The following is a 22,602-nucleotide window of genomic DNA, read 5'->3' as shown; positions in this document are numbered from 1 at the left end:
TCTTTTCACCTCTGTATTTCTATTCTTCACTTACCTTCTTTCTCTCCACACTGAAATATAAACACATTTGAAATAAAACTTGTTTCCCTTGCCTAAGATTCCTGGGTTTTCAAATAAGAAATTCTATAGGTGGTTGAATGCCAAGAACTGTAGTTGCCTACCTGCCTATGGTACACTGATACAGGAAACCTAAAAATTGGCATATTCAAGCAAAAAAAGCTATATAAATATATTTCTAGACTTTTAGGGTTTTACACACAGACACACACACACACTCATATACCCTTACAGGAGATTAGGCCTAAAGTGGAATTTCGGCTGATTTCTCTTTATAATTGCCACAAATCTCTCCTAAGCCAAGAAAATACCCATTTTGAAACTAATATTTGCATATACCATGCACAAAAAATGAAACAGATATATTATCTAGCAGTTTTTCCTCATTTATAACAAAGGTTAAATATTGCCTTCCTCCTTGCTCTCTTTCCCTCTCTTTTCTTGAAATGGAAGTCTTCCATTAAATTGTGCTGACTCCAATTCTCATCTATGCCCTCCCCTTGTTTCTGGATCCTTTGCCTTTCTGTCTGCATGATGTTTCCAGGCACAGCAAGCTGCTTTCCCACAAGCAATCCTGTAGCTATGAGCCATCATTCAGGAACAAGAGCAAATGAAGGTGGAAAGCTCTCTCTGATTCCATTCCTCAAGTCTTTTTCATTCCTTGAGAGGCATCTTTGATGAAACCTATGGCTGCATTTTTTGCCTCAATATCAATCTGGGTATCAAAGTAATGTCCCGAGTACAACGGGATCTACCAACCAGGTGGCTAAGGTGGCCTTTATTTTGAAAAATAAACAAAGATTACACTTTAATGCCAGTATTCTGTGGCATATTTCTTTCATTCCACATATGATTCTGGATGTAAAACTGTTTCTACAACGTATGATCTGTCCTCCCAAAATAAGAACATAATGCCAGGACTGGAGACCATAGCTCTTGTAGTATGAGTTCACAGAGGAGAGAGAAGAACACCAACTATAAAGGAAATCAAACGCAGCCATATTGTTTCTTGATGGCCCTCTAAAAATTAAAAATATATATGAGATAGATATCTTTTAAACTAGAACCATGTTTCCTGCTATGGATTTCAATGTTATGCATGAATTTTATTCTATTTATTTTTTTTGAATTTTATTTTATTTTTATACAGCAGGTTCTTATTAGTTATCCATTTTATACATATTAGTGTACATATGTCAATCCCAATCTCCCAATTCGTCACACCACCACTGCCCCCCACATGAATTTTAATATATTTGCTTTGTTTAGAAGAAAAGAGTCTTTCTGAGGGATTAAAATATAAATAATCATAGTAATAATAATAACAACAATAGCATTAACAGTAATATGTGCAAGCTTGAGCACTTTCTGTATACCAGGCACTTATTTAAACTGTTCACATATATTAACTCTTTTAATCCTATAACAGTCCTCTGAGAAAGGCACTATTATCTGCATTTTAATAGAGGAAATGAACAATAACATTAACATGAATGAAGAGTGTTTAGATTAATGGTAAGTAAAGTTTAGATGAAGAATTTGGAAGTATGCATATACTCAAGTGAAAAAGTAGTAGTGAGAATTGTATTTCCAACAGAAAAGGTTAAGTTGTGTGAGATCATCCAACTCAGTCTCCTTAGGATCAATGCCTACAATGGAGGGAAGATGAACGATAAGGTCCATAATTGATAGACAAATAGATGCATCACGGATATACTACTAAGAATTACTATGAAATGGATACAAGCCCTCAAAACTGAAAGAAATCATTATTTTTAAACTACACGCAATTGAGGTGGGGGAGGTGTAGTGGAACCCATCACTGCCAATTTATGTTTATTTGAAGAAAAAAAGGCCTTGGACTCAGTACAAAATTTTCAGGTATACATTTACCAAAAAAAACCCCACAACATATCCTTCTTGGTCATTAGTCCCCAGTTTAGGATCAAAGTTTTCATTTTCTAATTTAGTGAATTTTATTTGAGAATTGCCAAAAAAAAAAAAAAGGGAATGTACTTAAAAGTTATAAAAACTGAATTTCCTGTCCACACATACAAGTGAAAAACTAAGGAGCTATTCATTTGATCACAGTAAGAAAATACAGCATGAGGTTGTGTGATTTTTCCCCCCCTTTGACTATCATTGTCTGCTTTCTTTGTGCTAAATATGATTCTAGGAATGATCATCATTTATTATGGTCCACAGTTGAGATTCCTGAGCTTGTCTTCAGATAATTATGTCTGTCTTCATGAATCAGCCAGAATCCCAGAGACCCACAAGGAGAAAATGTCAGGAGTCTACTTCATGCTTTTAAGCAGAAATTCACAGTGAAAGATGTTAGATTAATTATTGGAAAAAAATGGTCAATGCAGCCACACTTTCTGAAATAATTAATAGTTATTTTAGATAGAATTACTTGACCTCTTCAATCGAAATTTCTTCCCACATTTTTGATGATGTGTTATGGATCAAAAATCTCATCTCTATGGAACTGAACAATCAATAAAATAAAATAAATTTAAAACATCCAAAGAAAAAAGTGTATCAATAAGAGCTAAATACATTTGAACATGAAATGTAGTTTAAAATACAAACTTTAGGAACCTTATTTTCCCTGTAGAACTTAGAAAAAAGAAAAAGGTACATTTCAAACACCACTAGAATCTTTTGTTTTAATCAAAAGTTTACTCAAGCTTGGCTTCTTTCAGTAAGCATTCTTATTTAAAAAAATTTTTTTTTTATTTTATGTTAATTTTTAAAAAATTTTATTTAAGTATACTTAAGAGATGAGCCTTAAGATATTTCATTAGTTTTGTTGTTTTAGGGAAGCGGATAGAGCCGAGAAAGGAGCTGGAGTAGATGACGATGTTACTGATGAACTGGTTCTTCGTTTGATTAGTTAAGCACTGAAAGATATCCCGAGAGTGATTTGGGGCAACTGAGTCAGACCCACACGCAAATACGAAATGATTAAATGAAAATGCAAGCAGCCCGGGAGCATCGCCCGGTGAGAGATAACGCGGCAGCTCGCTAATTGGCTCACAGCAAGCGCGCAGGATGACGGATTTCAGTTGTGGTATTGCTGTTCCTACTTCCCCCAGCACCATTATCTCAGAGTGACACTTCCATTACTCTGAGCGGAGAAAGATGAACGTCACCTGTCAGGGGCTGGTTAATTGTGTTGCTAGATGTATGTTGCCAGGGCGCAGGTTGGACATTTATGAACATAACTGCTTCCTCTGATGTCCGCCATCCTTCAGGGATCGATACGGCTCTTACAGTAAGCGCGTAATTGAGTGAAGGCACTTACCACTGAGGGGCTGAAGACGAGCCCATTGTGTGAGCTTCATGTCCATACATTTACCATAAATGAGCTGATATTTGCCATTTATTGTGTGCAGCATTGTGGAAATGGAAACTAATGCGCCACTTTCATTTGTTTTCTAGATAAATGGGGAAGACGTCCAGGATCAAGAGGCGGCGGTGGCCCTGCTGTCTAGTGATGAGTGCCGGAGAATCGTGCTGCTGGTCGCAAGGCCGGAGAGTCAGGTCAGAACAGAGAGAGCAAAAGTCTTGAGACTGCACTTTAGGTTCACTGTCTGCTATTCTATAACAGATCAGTGCCACGGATGTTTGTAAAACCAGGCATACAAAATATAATTGAGTCATCTTTCCCAACTGGCCAACCTTATCAAAACAATTATAAGTAAAGACTCCTTAATATTGCTTCACAGGAAGGCAGCTAAACATCTTATTTTTTTTAAAAGAACACAAAATTGAATCATTACTCTCTCCTTCCACTTGCCAGTTATTTAAATTAATTCATAAATGAAAAATGATTGACTTTACATGATATTTAATTCTGTGTGGATCCTTGCTTTAGGTTTTCATCTAAAAATACTTAATTGGCATATTAAGGTATCTTGAAAGAATCTCTAATGAGAGAAACATTAGCATATCTAGCTATCAACTTAAATCTTTTTAGAGTAACTTTATCAAATAAAATACCTTAAGTAGTACAGTGTAGTTCCATGTATAGTAAATGAATTTTTTCCAAGTTTAGTGTGACAAAAACAAATTGAGAGCTTTTAAAGATTTTTTTTATATATTTACAGAGGGAGATGTCATGAAAGTAAAGGAGAGGTAATGGTGGAAGAAAAGTACTATTGGTACTTCTTTTTATATCCTTTTTATCCCCCACCACAAGGCAGAAAGGACATTACATTGTCACCATTCTATCCATCTGTCAGTGCTGGATAACCAACTTCAGTGAGTGAAGTTGGTTATATCACCATTTGTCTTTCAGGTTATTGATCTGATATATTTCAGACTCAATAACTACATACTATCTATAAATTACATTGAGTAAGTGTATTTCAGTGTCAGGCCGAATCCTGTCTTGAATATAGTGGTTTTAAAAGATCACCCTTTCCGCATATATTTCCATTATGCCCTTGACCATTCTGAATGTTTCCCATAAAGCCTGCCATAGCCTAGGGCAAACTAAAGTTACACACCTGAGGTCCTAGGAGTGGGAAAGGAAACTCCATAACTGGCTGCGCTGTCTATGTGGGAGTGAATTATTAAAATACATATGAAATTGCACTAATTGCCTGGAAATTTTGCAAACCGGTTAATCTCAATGACCCCATTTTCTTGAAAAAGAACAGAATAAAGGGGCTAAATACATATTAGTGAAATTAATGGTAAATTGAAGAGTACTCAATAGTCATCCTTGCTGTAGAAAAGATATTTCAACTTTATAATGTGGTTTCCCTGCCCTTTCCATGTAACTGCTAGAGAACCTCATTAATTTAGAATTAAAGCATTTCCTTTACTATGCCACATAACAGCTATAACATACTGTGGAAAAAAATAGAAATTAATAACATAAAACCAGATCCTGTTAATCTTTGATGGCATACATATGCTTGGTAGAACCACTGGCGTTTTTGAATATCTGGTTACACTCCTGACCCAAGAGTCAATGTTGGAGCATGAATTTTCAAACAAGACTTTCTTTCCACAGTTGATAAAAGATGGTTGTCTGACTCTGTAGCATATCATCCCGTCTGTCAAAATCAAGATCTGCCCTAGCCCCTTGATCCTGAAGAAGCTGTCATGACACTGGAAGGCAGCTAATTGCCTTTAGAAAATCAGATTTCTAGAAAAATAAGGAAAGAAAATGCATTTTAATACCATAATTTAAAAATGTAATTTAAGCAATACATGCTATAAGGTGGCAAAAACAACATAAACTTGTATTTATATCGCCATATTTTCCCATCAGTTTCAGTATATCTCTTTATTGCATTTTTTGCATGTTTATTTTATTTAGAGAGAGTATAGAAGTTTTAGTGTGCTTTCTCTAGCCTTTTTTTTTTTTTTTTTTATGTTTCAAATTTTCTCTACATTCTCGGAAATGATCAGAGTTGCTGGGGGCAGTACTGTGCAACCGTGTAATATTTTTAAATAACTTATTTCTTTCATTCCCTGTCAACTTACTTTCATTTTCTGCCCATTTTCTTCCTGAGACCATTAAAGATATTGCTATTCGGTCCTATTCCCCTTGGGACACTGGGGCAGAGAGGACTCTTGTAAGAACTGTAGAGAACTTTTGAGACAGTGCAGGTTGCTTCTTTCTCTGAAATGCCACATGTGAGCCTCTACTGTGCAGACAGATCCCCCTGTATAATTATGACAGTCCCCCTTTTCCCATGGCTCAACTCAAGGGAAAATTCTGTCTCTGCCACAGCACTGAACTCAGACTGCCATGAATGTGTGTGTAGGGGGAAGGGAAATGCGACAGGGAAGGGAGGTGAGCCAGAAGAATCTCTCCTGACTTAGTGTGCTGTGTATTCCTCCAGCCTAGAGGGAAGCCTTAATCAAAGTAGACACACACTAACTACACATGGCAACTCAGGGATCTGTGGGGTTAGTTAATAAGAAAAGAGTTATAGGAAAGCATTAATTTCTATAATTTGTTCTCCTTGTCTTCCCCATCCCTTCATTTCAATTTCAAAAGACTCTGTTCCATCATTCACTGTATCAGTGTTGGCAGATATTTTGTTTTGACCTGATTAAAGAAAAAGTCCTTGCTGTGCTTATAAAAAATAAACATTTCTAGCTTTAAGTAATTTCTTTTGGAGTCTGGCATTTGCAGCTTCATGAAACTTAAAAGGGATTAAAAAATGTAAAACTTGGACAATTATGAATTGGACTGAATTTAAATTTTTAGTCAGCTTAATCTTCATAGCTCATCTGCATATCAAAGTCACTGGGGTGGAACTTGGTCAAGTTATTCAGGCCACAGTGACATAAATGAGGATGAATAAATGCATTGATGCTTTTGGCCCAGTCAAGTTTGAAATAATTTAAGGTCTAGGTAGCCTTTAGTAAATGAAAAGAAACCTATGATTGCCTTCATTTAATGAATGTGATACATAGACACTAATGCCTCTTCTGGTGCAATTTAATGTCCTCTCAGGTTCGTTTGTTTTTAAGTTTTAGAAGTTCAGTTCTCTTAAAGACAAGCTTATTTTTTGTGTTTGGTGCTTACCCATTTGTCCGGTGGTGAAAACATCTCCCACCGTTGTCAATTTTGACTCACTAGAAAGCTGCTGTTTCTTTGTAACACAGAGTAAAGGGGAGCTTTGACAATAATTCAGTTAATTCAATCATCAGCATAGACAGCTAATTTATGTAATCCAGCTCCAAAAACCCACTTTGAGGCAAATTATCTAAATTGACTGTCAACACTTATCATATTAGCAAGGTAACCACCAGTTTTCCACTTCCTTTTGTATTGAGAAGCCAAAAGGATTTGTTTGGTTTAGTTTGTGTAAGACTGCCACAAGAATACCTACCTTCAGCACCCACAAAGAAAACCCTGCACGCTTCACACGGCTCCCCCACCCTTACATGCAACATTTAAGGTCTTTTTCCTTGGAATTGGGTCTGAGAAACGAATCACAATAGTCATGGCACAGCATCGCTCTCTATTGAGAGTAACTTAGAATTTTCCTTTTTTTTTTTTTCAGATGAAATAAATGTTGTCCGTATTTGTGGCAAGCAGCCATCTTGTTAACTTGAAAGTCAGCCGCCTAAAAATAAAAAAGCAGAATGAGGGTAGCATCAGTGTGTGTGTGTGTTGGTGGGGGGTGCTTTGTGTGGAGTTGCTTTGTGGGGGTGTTGTTAAGGAAAAAGGCCCGATTGTCTCATAGCCCTATTAGTACCACTGCAGTTCTTTAACACGGGGACAGTTGGGAGTAATGAGCATGACAGCTGTGGATTATGCAGGATGCTTTTCATACACTTTGGAAGACGGTGATGTTCTGTGCTGTGAGGTCTACTCAGTTATGAGAGAAAATCTGTAGCTCTGTTTCAGGGAAGGATAAAAGGCATGAGTCCAATTTTTTTTTATCACCTTTTCTTCCTTCTGAGAGGTGAACTATAGGAGGCTGGTATTTTGAAGAGAATCATTATGATAAAAGGAACTGGTCAGGCGTCACCATTTAAGTTTACCCTATTTTAGCTTGAGTTCTCACTAACCGAATGTAATGTACTAATGTATTCTTTTGCAGCTGGATGAAGGCTGGCTGGAAGATGAAAGGAATGAATATTTAGAGGAGTTAAACTTGTCGATGTTGGAAGAACAGCATAATGAAGCAATGCAGCGCACTGCCGGTGAGGTGGAGCAGGTAGGGCCACAATCTGAACTCCAGCATTTGAAATGATGCTAGTTCTTTTTTAAATGTGTAACCATAAATGGAATAAAAAAACAAAATCAAAGAGTTTGACCAAACATCTCTGTGACGATAATTTTTGAAAGCAAATGATCATCTCAAATGAAGCAAGAGGGAATAAATACAATTTTTTTCTATTAAGAATATTTCTACTTTGGGAAGCTTAGGGGCCATTGTGGAGAGTACAGTAGTATTCAAATGCTGACCCAGGTACTGTTCAACCTAATTCGGAAATTTAATAGTAAAAATGCATGTTGCTTCTCAATATACCAGCTAGAGATAAACTATATCTCATGAGGTAACCCCTCCCCCCCAAAAAAGTAATTTTGTATTTTAAAATATTAATGTATGTATTTGAATATTTAGGCAGCTTTAGGAAGATGATGACATGATGTAAGCCATCAACCTTATTTGGGTATTTGGTATCATGATTACACCTTTATACTCCTGAATTAAGAGTAGTTCAACTTGAGATTATTGACATCATTCTGTCTTAAGGTCATATATTCATTCAACAAAAAATTCTCAGCCCCTAATATGTTTCAAGTACCATGTTTGATCCTGAGAATACAAAGAAAATGAGCAAAGTCCCTGCCTTTAAGTAATTCATAACTAGTGAAAGATCACAGTGTGGTTTGTGGCAAACCGAGTCTTAGGATTCTTTTCATTTTTGTTGTTGTTGTTTTTCTACTAGATAAAATCAAGATCAATATAGCCTAGATTTTTTTATGTCAGATTCATTTCATTCATTTGCCTGATATAATCTTATTAACACTTCCGCTGTCAGTCTGCTTATTTGTTTAATTATCATCCTATTCTCAACATTAATTCTTAACTCACCCTAAAAGGTAATTAAAAAAAAAAAAAATCCTGGCAGTTAGGCTTAGGAATATAAAACATAAAAATCCTATCACTTTACCAAACTGAATGATGAGATGCATTGACATGCTGGCATCCCATAACAGAGGTGTGTGTGTGCGCATGTGTGTGTCTGTGCATGCGTGCTCATGTGTATATGCTAATAAATTATTAGGTTGCAAACTACAGTTGACAAAGCCATGTGTGCTACACTCTGTGCTCACCATGGATGCTCAGTGGCCACTTCACAAACAATAGTTCATGCTCAAAAGCAATGCTGCTACAGCAATGTAGCAATTGCTTTTCAATATAAAGAGGACAGGTTGAAATTTTAATGTATGACTTCAACACTGGCCACAAATAAAGATATTTTTTGGTGGCAGCTGCTGGTTACAAGCAAGAAAGTCCTTGCTCCAGGCTTTTTCTGTCTTAGATAAAAAATGTGACCTGATACAAAATTGACAGGAGGATGTTGGAATAAAGAAAGAAGGGAGAAATCCTGTCCAGGTGAAGTGATATGGTGTCAGATGTTGCCTACTCATCAGATGTAATACAAATGCTAGGTCTTTTGAGGTAACACAAGATGTCCCTGAGGTGAGATTTTCATTGTGTAGAAATTTTTCTTCACGATGAGACTGAAAAATGATGAGAAGTACAGAAACCTTTAAAAATCCTTTGCCCTTATAAACAATAATACTACATTAGAAATGCCTTGGTAGAAACATTGCCTGTCACTATAATAATTCCATAGGGAAATGATAAATTATAGAGTAGCATTATATCAGAAACCAGGAATTCTAGGTTTGAGAATAGAAAACTGTCTTCACATGTGCTCATAAACCAGTGACAAAAGAAAGGGAAATTCAATTAAAAATTGCATATCCATATTTAAAAACTAAAATACATATCCATCTGAAGGTTTACTTCACATGCTGTCCTTGGTCCTGTAACTGTTGTTAACACATATTTTGCTAATTAATTTGTCTGTATCATATATTGTATGAAAAATAAGAAAAAATACTGCCTTCCTGTATTTTTTCAGCCTACCATTAGATAGGAGAAAAAATATAAATGTAAGTTATATGGTATATAAACTCAAATGTCCAATATCAATAATATCCTCTGGGAGTTTTATGGCACAGTGTGCAGATGTCACCACATTTGATGCTGTTGTCACCTTATAGCAAGGGACATAGGGATGTATCAAGCTTTCCATTGTTAGTTACAGTTACTTATGTATAATATTATTTTTTATCAATAAGACATTTTAAATCAATCTCAGTATGTTCTTAAGAAATTAGGAAAAATATTTTAGGGAAAGATGGAGAATCCTAGAATAACATGATACCTGCTCATGTTCTCCCCCCAGTTCATTACACTTTGTTCTGCCATTACTTAGGTGGAAGAAAACAACAATTATCTTAATCTTCCAGACCTGTTTTACCTTTTATCACCCATTCTGTCCTTCTTTGACACTAACAAGCTTAATTATATTTAATTATATAATTTCCTGCTAAAGGAAAAAAAAAATATATATATATATATATAAAATAGTGAGTAAACTTAGACATAAGGAGAATACAATCTAGAAACTGCCATGTAGACTTTTATAAGAGAAGTGGTGGAAGAAAGAGTAACTTTACCCTATTCAAAGAGAAACAATTAGATGTGCACTTTCCTAGGGCAGTGACAGTTAATTGTTATGCATGAAGAGCCAAAAATTACCAGGGAGTGAAGTTCACATATATTTACATACCTATCTCAAAATATGTTTTTTGACATTATGCCCATGTCTGGCAATCAGTGCTGCTCAGATTTTCAGGGGAACCGTCATTTTACTCTCAGTAGAATAAAACTCACCTCTGAAGGAAATTACTGGTTAAGAGTAGAAAGATCTTTTAAAGTAACCCAAGTGAGTCCGAAGACATTACTGTTGCTTTTGAGCAACGTGATTTGGAGATGCACTGAGGTCAAAGTACCTGTATGAAAGAATACAGCATCTTGGACATGTAAGAAATCCTGGTCCTGGGGGATGGCATTGGCCCCCTAGACCTCTAGCCTAAGAAGCTACATCCATCTGGGATTAAGTTTCCTCATCTATAGATGGAAGGTCCTGGGCTCCAGTAACGAACCTATTCCTGAAATTTTGTGATGTTTGGCTTATCATTATCAGTGTATTACTAGATCCAATGAAGTCTCCTCTGAACTTGAGAAAAGTTCAGGAAAAAGAAAATAGTAACAAGATGATGTGGCTTCTGAACTCTAGGCCTTCCTATTTCTGAAGACTATTTCGGCACTCTCTCTTACTCATCCTTTTGTGTGTTATCACCACAGAAACTCATAAAGTCCTCATTTACACACCTTCCCTCCAGTTTCCCAACTAAGAGAAAACCTTAAGACAAGAATCACTTATTTAAATGTGTCCTGTTTTATTTATCCTCAAGTGAGTAGCATAGCCATATTCAAGCAGCTTTTGTTTTCTTTATATTCAAGTATAAAAAGCTGCCATGAGCTAATTGCCTTTATTTCTAAAAGTGTTATGGATACCAAAATCAGGGCAGCTTTTTAGGAACTGCACTTTTGCCAAGAAGCTCTGTTTTTTCAAGCAAGTTTTCCAACAATTGGTGTTTTTCAAAATAATTAGCTTTCTTTCTTCTCTCAACTTTATTTTCTTAGCCAAAAAAACAAGAAGAAGAAGAGGGCACAACAGACACGGCAACATCTTCATCCAACAACCATGAGAAGGACAGTGGAGTGGGGCGCACAGATGAAAGCTTGCGGAACGATGAGAGCTCAGAGCAGGAGAATGCAGCCGAGGATCCCAATGGCACATCTTTGAAGAGCAAGAGAGAGCTGGGGCAAAGCCAAGACACTCTGGGAAGCATTGAACTTCAGTGTAATGAGAGCTTCGTGTCTGGTGAATACATTGACTCAGACTGTATTGGCAACCAAGATGAGGAGTGTGAAAGGTTTCGGCAGCTCTTGGAGCTCAAATGCAAGATTCGGAAGCATGGAGAGTATGACCTGTATTACTCAAGCAGCACAATAGAATGCAATCAAGGGGGACGAGAAGGAGTGGAGCACGAACTACAGTTGCTTAATGAAGAACTAAGAAACATTGAACTTGAGTGCCAAAATATCATGCAGGCTCACAGGCTCCGGAAAGTGACAGACCAGTATGGAGACATCTGGGCATTGCACGATGGAGGATTCCGAAATTATAACACCAGCATAGATACACAGAGGGGAAAACTAGATGACATCCTCGAACACCCAGAAAAGTCAGACAAAGACAGTTCTAGTGCTTACAACACAGCTGAAAGCTGCAGAAGCACTCCACTCACTGTGGACCGTTCCCCTGACAGTTCCCTTCCAAGAATGATCAACCTCACCAATAAGAAAAACCTGAGAAGCACAATGGCAGCCAATCAGTCCTCTTCTGGACAGAGTAGTAAAGAGTCAACCAAAGCCAAAACCACTGAACAAGGTTGCAGCGTTGAAGGCAAAGAGAAGAAGACTTCAGAAAGCAGCAAGCTTTCTGATCCAGAGAAGACCAGCGGTGAACACATCCCTTACCTCTCTCCTTACCACAGCTCCTCCTATAGATATGCAAACATCCCAGCACATGCCCGGCATTATCAAAGCTACATGCAGTTAATTCAACAGAAGTCCGCAGTCGAGTTCGCTCAGAGTCAGCTCAGCTTGGTGAGCGTGTGCAAGGAGTCTCAGAAGTGCTCAGAACCCAAAATGGAATGGAAGGTGAAAATCAGGAGTGACGGGACACGGTACATCACCAAGAGACCCGTGAGGGACCGCATTCTGAAGGAGCGTGCCTTAAAGATCAAGGAGGAGCGGAGTGGCATGACGACGGATGATGACACCATGAGTGAGATGAAAATGGGGCGCTACTGGAGCAAAGAGGAGAGGAAGCAACACCTGGTGCGGGCCAAAGAGCAGCGGCGCCGCCGAGAGTTCATGATGCGGAGCCGGTTGGAGTGTCTCAAGGAGAGTCCTCAGAGCGGCAGCGAGGGCAAGAAGGAGGTCAACATCATTGAACTGAGTCACAAAAAGATGATGAAGAAGAGAAACAAGAAAATTTTGGACAACTGGATGACAATCCAAGAACTGATGACCCATGGGGCCAAGTCCCCTGATGGCACATGAGTCCCTAATGCCTTTTTGTCAGTCACCACGGTATGACCGAATGGATGGAAGGCAGCTGACTTTCAGAGGGTGCTACCAGTTTGGGTAGAGGATGCTTGCCTCGTTCAATGTGGCGTTTTTATATATATTTTGTGACTCTTTATAGTTTAAATTTTTTGTAAGCAAAAATACCTGCTAATTTTTCATTTGTTTTTCATATACTGGTACCTTCATTTTGGCTGAGATTTTTCTTTAACTTGTGATATATTCGTATTACTCATTTATATATAAAAACAAACAAAAGGAAAGAAAACAAAAAAAACAAAAATACTGAGGAGCTAATTAATTTCCTATTTTAATGTATCTATTGTAGATCTGGATTTATTTCTCTAGTTTACTTATTTTCTACTTTAATAACAACTCAATGCCAAAACATTTCTCTGCTTGCTTCTTGGCATAATACATATGAAATCAAACCTGTTGATAAATCATGTGCCACATCTTGTCTTAGACATAAAAGCCACCTCTTTTTAACATCCCGTTGTACATTTAACACATAAATGGCCGTTGTCTTTGTCTCAGTAAAGTGTAGGTGGACAATCTTTCTGTGGTATGTAGTGACATTGGTCATGTAGCTAGATAGTTGTGGTAATTGTGACAATAAAAGAGAAATAAATTATTGATTATCCCTGAGAAAAGCTATCAAGGAGTGTTTTATTTCCATTGTTCACTGTGGTTACCAGATATAAATTAGTTATATATGTATACCATTTAGAAGACTCCTAATTGTGGATTGTAAAATGCATACATTTTCTATCCCTTTTTTTTCAAGAAATTGCCCTGAAATACTTCCCACAGATTATTGTGTCCCATATTCTTACCAGGATTAAGTTAGATAATGTGTATAGAGCATCTAACAGATGCTGACTAAGCATTCAATAAGTATGAGTTCATGCTCTCCTTGACTGCCACCCACGTAAGGAAAAGCCAAGAACAATTTAGGGGATGACATGGACAGAGAAGATCAGTGAAGTATCTGAGATTGTTTGTAAGGACACTGTATTAGTCAGCTCAAATTACCATAACAACATACCATACACTGTGTGGCTTAAACAACAGGAATTTCTCACAGCTCTCGAGTCTGGAAGTCCAAAATCAAGGCACCAACTGATTCAGCTCCCTGATGAGGGCTCTATTCCTGTTTTGCTCATGGCCTCCTTGCTGTGTCCTCACATGGTAGAGAGAAAAAGAGAAAAAAGCTCTCTGGTGTCACTTCTTTTAAGGCCACTAATCCCATCATGAGGGTCTCACCCTCATGACCTCATCTAAACCTGATTACCACCCAAAGGCCCCATTTCCAACTACCATCACATTAAGGGTTAGAGCTTCAACATATGAATTTGTTGGGGGAAGGTGACACAGCTCAGTCCACAGCTCTACGTGCATTTATTTAGTTCATCCTTTGGAAATAAATTTTTGGAAACTATCGTTTTAATCATTTTCAGCATAGTCAACTATAAACACCTTATTAAAAAGTGAGCTTGTTAAATTATCAGATAGGTTTTTTAATCTGGCTTTTTATCATATAAACATCAACCATATTATATATCAATCATAATGCTTCCAGAGTGAAAGGCCAGATCAATGCATGCATGAGTTTGATCAAATTTTCATTCAATGCAAAAGTTTGTTTTAACATAATGGAGACACAACATCCAAACATTTTTGAAGCTACTTTCCTGTTTAAAAACATAAAGTGGCTCCTTACTAGCTCTTGAATCAGACTCTGATGCCTCAGCCTTATATTCATGGTCTTCCATTAACTTGCCCACCTTGCCTATTGCCCCTCTTCTTTAGATTTTCTCTGAGATATTCTGGCTCCTGAGCAGTTTGCCCCTTTTCACTGAGGTTATCTAATGCTACTCTCCCATCTGGGGTTTCTATGCCAAATCCTACACCCCTCTTAGAAGGTAATCACATATACATTTTCTCTTTGGAGCCTGTTTTGATGACACTGGGTTTTCTCAGCATTTTGGCATACACTATGATGCACCTGCAGTTTATTTTACCTTGGAAATTTTATTCTTCTGTTATTTGAATCACATAGACAGAACTTATTGTCTCCCTGCACGGATATTATGTTCATGGAGTTTGGCCCTTGCATCACCCCTGTCTTTATAAACCTCTGGTAGAATGCCATTTAAACAATAATGAATGCTATTTATTTTATTCACTTATCTCACAGATTGGTCCTTTTGTCACTGTTTTCCGTACTCATCTACCCTTCTAAGTTCTTACCTTTTAAAGGGCTAATACATAGATGGAAAGAAATGAATCTTATTTACATATAATAAAAAGCTGGACCCAAAAATTTTAAGATAGTGATAGTAATAGCAACTTAAGGCAATTGAAAATTTCACCACTTCTAACTTTAGCTATTGCTAATCCAATCGATAAAACTACTCTGAGTGCACCTAGAGTTAATTTTTGACCAGATGGTTTTAAATAAGAATGCCTGTCTATCTTAAAAGCTCAGTTCCTTCCTGACCTAATACCTATGGTATTGTTTATCCTCTTGGTACAACTGGGTTTAAATATTCATTGAATTTAAATTACTCCTATAGATAAATGGGATTTGGAACCAACATGTTGATTTTTTTCCAGAAGAAACATGTACACATCTCACAGAATGCAGTGTTTCCAAAGTCAGCAGTTCAATTTTATTTTTATTAAGGCCAAGTATGCTTGCCAATTTTTTTAAAATGTGCTGTTGGTGTTTTTCATGTCTGTGTTTATACAATTCTATGAGTTGAGAAATGTCTTTTTCAAAAATCAGTGAAAATCTAAGAAGTGTTATGTTTTACCTTTCTATATAACATATCTTTGTGCTAAACATGTTTTTTTTTAGTAAGTGAATAATAAATCTACTGCTCAGCAAAGAAAAGTAATTGGCTGTATGTGAGATATTTTATTTTAGTTCAGAAGACATACGTGAATGTGAAGAGGAAAAATATTTTACTTAAGCTTAAGTAATTAGAAATTCCATCTTTTTTTTGAATTTTATTTTATTTATTTTTTATACAGCAGGTTCTTATTAGTCATCCATTTTATACATATTAGTGTCTACATGTCAATCCCAATCTCCCAGTTCATCCCACCACCACCCCCCCCACCACTTCCCCCCTTGGTGTCCATATATTTGTTCTCTACCTCTGTGTCTTTATTTCTGCCCTGAAATTCCATATTTTTTATTGACAGAAATGGTGTTAGGATCCATATGTGAATGACCTAAGGAGGGGGAAAACAATGTATATTCTACGGGCTTTTCTTCACTGTGTGCCATGAAGAAGACTATTGTTGCCATCTTATTTTGTGCAGACTGTCCCTTTAGGAGCACATAATATGGACTCCTCTAACGTAATCTTTCCGTAGCTACATACTGATTTAATCCATGTCTTGTTGGTGTGTCTAAATCTTCCATCTAAACACATTTTTATGCTTCCAGCGAGCTGCTGCTCTCTACTTCAAATTCTTTATTTTGCGTTGGTGCCACCGTTGGCCTGCTCTGTCATGCTTATCACCTGAGTCTTCTTGAATTTCTCTTTTATCTGGTAAGGCAAAAAAGCAGTGTGAATTTTTCTTCAAAGTATTTCAGGTTGTCTTCGATACCCTTACCCAGTCACCTTTCGGGCTAGACTGTCTCCGTCTCATGCCTAATTACCACCATAGATCTAGACCTGCTCTCCCTGGGCACTGTTTCCAGTCTCTCCTACATGTGGCAGCAACACTGGGCCTCCTAAATATTACTTTCCTCACTGTGCTCGGATACCTTCAGGAGTCTTGTCCTGAGCATGGGATAAAATCTGGGTGCCTGAGACATTTTTCAAGGACTTCATAATTTAACCTCAACTTTTTTTTCCACCTGATTTCACACTTCTCTCCAGGAAGAATTTCTAACTCAGACCTCAAGAAACCTGTGTCTTAGGTAGATGAATAATTTGATGCACCTTCAAACTAATATTCTTCCAATTTTAATTAAAATTTAATTAAACTTCATTTTCTATTGATTTGTACTCTATTAATTAGTTAATTTCCATTATTTTTCTATTTCTATGAATAATCATTAATAGAATTGGTATGATATCAAAACACAATAATTATTATTAAATAATTTCTATTAATTTTTGATTAATAAATTTGAACACTGCAATAGGTTCACCGACTAATTCACTTCTTAAAAAATAAAGTAAAAAAAAAAATTTTCAAGCAAATTATTTTCCACTTACCTGAAGTCTGTTCTCTCTACAGTTTCTTGTCATTACTTTCCAAATGTATATCTTTGGAGGTATATTAAAAGGACTTAAAATCTAGATAAAACAAACCATTTGCTCCTGTAAATATGCATGAAATGGCTTCAGAATTTCAGTGAATAGTAGCTACAGCAAACTACGGACAAAAATAATTGACCAAAATAGTCCTCAATAAAGTAGTATTTGGGGATTTATTTATCCTTTTGTTTTTTGCTGTTTCTGCTCAAGTATGCTCTCCTTTTCAGCAGGACCAGTTTACACTGTAGCAGGTTTGTAAGAAGTCTCCTTGTAGAACTGAGTAAATGGGCCCATAAAGCTGATTATTTGGGGTATGTTTTGTGCTACTTCTAGCATCCCACTCAGATTCTGCTTTAGTTAGACAGGACTCCCTGCAGTTTTTCAAACATGGCCATTCTCATTTCCAGAGCCACACTGTTTGTGGTGCTTTCCATGTCAAATAAACCCTTCTCCTTTCTCTTTGTCAACGTCTTCCCATCTTTCCAGGAGACTTTCGTTAACTCTTGCTAACAGCCACTTATTTCTGAACACACATAGGTGGTATTGTCTTATCACTCCCTTGGCTTTCTACCCAATAGTGTCTAATATTTTTTTCCATAATGTGTCTCTCATGAGTGCAGTGTGTTGCACAGTTAATAACCAATGCCACATATATCCTTCTGGCATTTCTTCTGTTTCACCAACAAACAACTGCTCAGGATTTTTAGTGTCATGCATTTTTCACATGTCCCAGTCAACAGTGTTGTGTTGCAACAAGCATTGCTCCTGGGTTCACCGGCCAGCTATGAACTAGGGTCCTGCTTACTATTCAGTACCCTACCACAAGTTTTTAACTTATTAGTAACCACTACTTACTTACTGCCTTCCAGCTCTGCCACTTACAAGGTGTGTATTCTTAGGAAAGTTGCTTAAGCTTGCTGCTGCAGGGTACAGGGGAGATAATTGTAGACTTTTTCATTGGTTGGGAATTTTGAGTTAATACATATAAAGAAGCTAGATGAGTGTGGGCACAGAGTGGGCACTCAGTAGATATTAGATTATTTTTATTTACACATGAGCAAGCTGTGGCTGATATAATTTTAGTCATTTGCCACAAATTCCAGAACTAGTAGGCCATAGATTAGGGATTCAAATCTGTGATGGTCTGCCCCCCAAATTTCTCTTCTTTCTACTACTTGCAGCATCTAAGTTAATTAAGAATGGACATGAGAGTTAACAGCAACTTGTTCACTAAACTCCATCTGCTTCTGCTTCAAACAGAAGTCCAGACACTGCCACCATTTTTTCTGTCATCAGAGGTGCTGATGAAACAGGAGGGAAGGGGGCAGGGCACAACCTTTAAAAGAATGACATAGCCATTGAGGATATGACAAAAACTGGTTAGAACCAACTAGGTCCAAGATGGTAGAAGATTCAACTTCCAGTAGACCTTGAGCCTCATTATATGTTCATTGTAATACATCAGCATGCTAAATGACACACCCACCAGCATCATGACTGTTCCAAGGCCAACAATAAAAGGCCAAAAAGTGGGCGGTGACCCAATTCCTGGAAATCTCACCCTTTCCCCCGAAATAGTTGGGATAATCCTCCCACTCATTAGCCTATGAAATTAGCACATAAAAACTAACCATCCCATATTTTGGAGCCTCTTGCCTTTTGAGATGGCCCACACTCAGTCTGTGTATTGTCTTTCTCCCAAGGCTATTCTCGCCTTTTAAGATGGACCACATTCTTTCTATGGAATGCGCACCTCTCTAAATAAATCCACTTCTTACCTATCACTCTGTCTCTCATTGAATTCTTTCTGCAATGAGACATTGCAGAAGAGTAAAGAACCTGAGCTTCATCAAGTCCTGGGACCAGGTGTGTGATCGCAATTAAAAGACCATGGGTTGAAGTCCCAATCTGTGTTTAGGGTGGGTTCGAGTCCCATCCCATGGGTTCAAGTCCCAATCTAAGTTGCACGGTTTCACTGACTTTCTTCATTTTGCTCTGTTTTACCAGTCAGCCTATTTTTTGAATTGTGTGTTGTCTGTGATGAGGATTACGGTGGTAGATTTTGATTTTGATCAATAAGCCTATGATTGTTTCTCTAGAGCTAACCAATATATAACTAAATTCTGCCTCAAGTTTATTATCACCTCTTTCCATTATGCTGCCTGCTATGTCCATTATCAGAAAAGTGACACTTGTAAAGAAGCTATTGGATATCCATTTATAGAACTGTCACAAATTCTTAAAGCCTGGTATTTTAATATGAAACATTGTCAGTGCTAGCTATTCAATCCTAAAATGTGTTTGAATAAGCAATTTAATAAACCAAGACACTTATTCAACTTTACCTCGTTGATGGTGATAAGAATAGATTAGATGGGATGCAGCTTCCCAACACATCTTGGAAAATTTGTGAGGTACTCTGTGAAGCAAAATGTACTCAAATATTTCCAGAAACTAGCTCTACCCTGATGTTCTCATTATGGAAGTGCCAGTGAGTAGAGCATAGATTTCTATTTGTGTCCATTTAATTTAGTCTGACTTCATTTTTGAAATAGAATGCTAATTAGAAAATCAATCAGACGGAGGACACACAAAAATAGAAATGGTACAAAACAGTCAAGAGAAGGAAACATATTTGAGAGCCTACAATGTTCACTGTGTTAGATACTTTACACGGGGCATTAATAAACTTCTTCTCTTGGGAAGATGAAATGTGAGCATGTGAAAAGAAATCTAACTGTATAAAGCTATTAGTGTAGGGTGACAGAGTGAGGAACACAGGAGGGTTAAGGGGAGTGGGAATTTATGGGTTATCACCATCTTTGGGAAGCCTTCCCTGGTCTCACAGCCTTGAGTAATGATTCATGCATAGAACAATTCTCATCAATTCTGTGATCTTGAGCCAGTATGTCCCTTCTATGAGCCTCCATTTTCTCATCTGTAAAATGAGAATATTGGAATAAGTGCTTTCCGACACCCATTTTATTTCTAACATTCTAAAAATTGGCAATAAATAATGAAACATTTTATTCCAAATTTCCTTTTGTTGCAGCCATGCCACAATTTCTTATGGAGCTATCTTAAGTAAATTCATCATCTACCAGTGAAGAAAATAAAGATTTTTCAAAAGGAAAAATAAGAAAACAATCCATCCACCTCACTACAAATAACTCAAATTCGTTTCTTTTTATGGTTGAGTAATATTCCATTGTATATATATGTATCACAACGTCTTTATCCATTCATCTGTCAATGGACACAGCTTGTTTCCATGTCCTGGCTATTGTAAATAGTGTTGCAATGAACATTGTGGTACATGACACTTTTTGAATATGGTTTTTTCCAGGTATAACAAACTCAAAATTGATTAAAGACCTAAATATAAGGCCAGATACTATAAAACTCTTAGAGGAAAACATAGGCAGAACACTCTGTGACATAAATCACAGCAAGATCCTTTTTGACCCACCTCCTAGAGAAAGGGAAATAAAAACAAAAATAAACAAATGGGACCTAATGAAACTTCAAAGCTTTTGCACAACAAAGGAAACCATAAACAAGATGAAAAGACAACCCTCAGAATGGGAGAAAAAATTTGCAAACAAAGCAACTGACAAAGGATTAATCTCCAAAATATACAAGCAGCTCATACAGCTCAATATCAAAAAAACAAACAACCCAATCCAAAAATGGGCAGAAGACCTAAATAGACGTTTCTCCAAAAAAGAAATACAGATTGCCAACAAACACATGAAAGGATGTTCGACATCACTAATCATTAGAGAAATGCAAATCAAAACTACAATGAGGTATCACCTCACACTGATCAGAATGGCCATCATCAAAAAATCTACAAACAATAAATGCTGGAGAGGGTGTGGAGAAAAGGGAACCTTCTTGCACTGTTGGTGGGAATGTAAATTGATACAGCTACTATGGAGAACAGTATGGAGGTTCCTTAAAAAACTAAAAATAGAACTACCATACGACCCAGCAATCCCACTACTGGGCATATACCCGGACACTTGCATATTTATAGGGAAGATGAAAAGGGAAAGGAATCATCCTCCAACTGGATAACTCTTAGCTTTGCAGTCAAGGTTACAACCCTCCTAGCATGAGAAAGCTTGTTGCTAGGCTACTTGAGGGAGAGCCTCTGTGGTCATCTAGCAGACATATTGGCTAGTTTCTCCACATAACGTGTAGAATTAAATTAGAAGAAGGATAGGACAGTTAGGCAGGAGCCAAGTCATGAAAGGTTTCATGTGCAAAGAAGTGGGAGAGTTAAAGTGATCAAATGTATGTTTTAGAAAGATCAGTCTGTTAGCAATTTATATTGGGTGGGGAAACATTTGGAAGAAGGACAACCAGTTAGGAGGTTTTTCCAATGATACAGAAGAGAAGAGACAAGAGCTTGAACAAAGAAAGAGTCAGTGAGTACAGAGAAAGGATTTGACAGATGTTAGGGACTAGGGTTACAGATTTAGAAAATAAAATACAGGATGCCCAGTTAAATTTGAATTTCAGAAAGAAAAAAGTGAATAATTTTTTCGATGTAAGTATACATTGGGGACATACTTATATTAAAGTTACTTGTTTTACTGAAACTTTCATTTAATTAGGCATCCTAAATTTTATCTGGCAATCCTGCTAGGGAAGTAGAATAGCTGAGTCTTGGGAACTGATAGGAAAATAGAATGGAAGATAAGCAGATGGAGGAAGAGTTTGAGGATGTTGTCCAGCTTTCTGGTTGGGGACTAAGTGAATGATGGTACCACTCAACAGGACATGCCTAGCATGAGAAAGATGTTCTGGCAGAAAAGGTGAATAATTCAGTCTCAGGTATGTTGATTTTAGGGTGCCAATAGGACAATACAGGGAAAAGTGTCTAATGGGCAATATAAAAAGCAGATATGGAATTCAGAATAGGAGATGGGAACTCGAGGAATACATGTTGGTGGCACCCATAGTACCATCCACTGGTTCTCTGTCTTTTACCAAGGCCCTTCCGTGGCCACAAAGGTCTGGTTACCAGGAGAGGAACAGTGAACAGGAACCTGTTGGTGTCAAGGAGGTGACGGGTATGTCAAATTGCCATTGCCCTTCCTCCTCCTGTGCCCTGTCCTGCTTATATGGGAGACCTGGTTTGCAAATATCACATCTCTGCCTCATTGAGAATGGAAGGTTAGATCATCCCATTCACATGCCCTCCCAGCTCCGCAGATTCTTTAGAGCCACCTTCAAGTCTAGAGAACAGGTTTTAGAAACATTCCCAGTAACATCTGAGAAAGCACCCCAAAATCAAATACATTAATATTTTTTACTGAAACATATGACTATTTAAGTTATAAATATCCCCTTGCAAGTTCAGTTCAAGTTTTGCAACCCAATTATTTATGAAAAAAAGTTCTGTTTTCAGAAACTTATAAATTTTAGAATTTCAGTTGAAGGATTATGAACCTTATTTACAT

The 22,602-nt window shown here is 37.2% G+C and overlaps 1 protein-coding gene across 1 annotated transcript in view; it reads left to right on the top strand.

Annotated features, from left to right (window-relative positions):
* PDZRN4 (PDZ domain containing ring finger 4) overlaps positions 1 to 13,012 on the top strand; it is a 367,624-nt gene extending 354,612 nt beyond the window's left edge. The window contains exons 8-10 of the mRNA XM_057556787.1: positions 3,505 to 3,606; positions 7,641 to 7,757; positions 11,337 to 13,012. Of these exons, the coding sequence (XP_057412770.1) occupies positions 3,505 to 3,606; positions 7,641 to 7,757; positions 11,337 to 12,824 (1,707 nt within the window). The 3' untranslated portion in view covers positions 12,825 to 13,012. The remainder of the gene's footprint in view (positions 1 to 3,504; positions 3,607 to 7,640; positions 7,758 to 11,336) is intronic.
* Positions 13,013 to 22,602: the final 9,590 nt, after the last annotated feature.

Source organism: Balaenoptera acutorostrata, chromosome 11, assembly GCF_949987535.1.
Source record: "Balaenoptera acutorostrata chromosome 11, mBalAcu1.1, whole genome shotgun sequence".
NCBI lineage: Eukaryota > Metazoa > Chordata > Mammalia > Artiodactyla > Balaenopteridae > Balaenoptera > Balaenoptera acutorostrata.
This window is presented reverse-complemented; position numbering and strand designations above follow the sequence as displayed.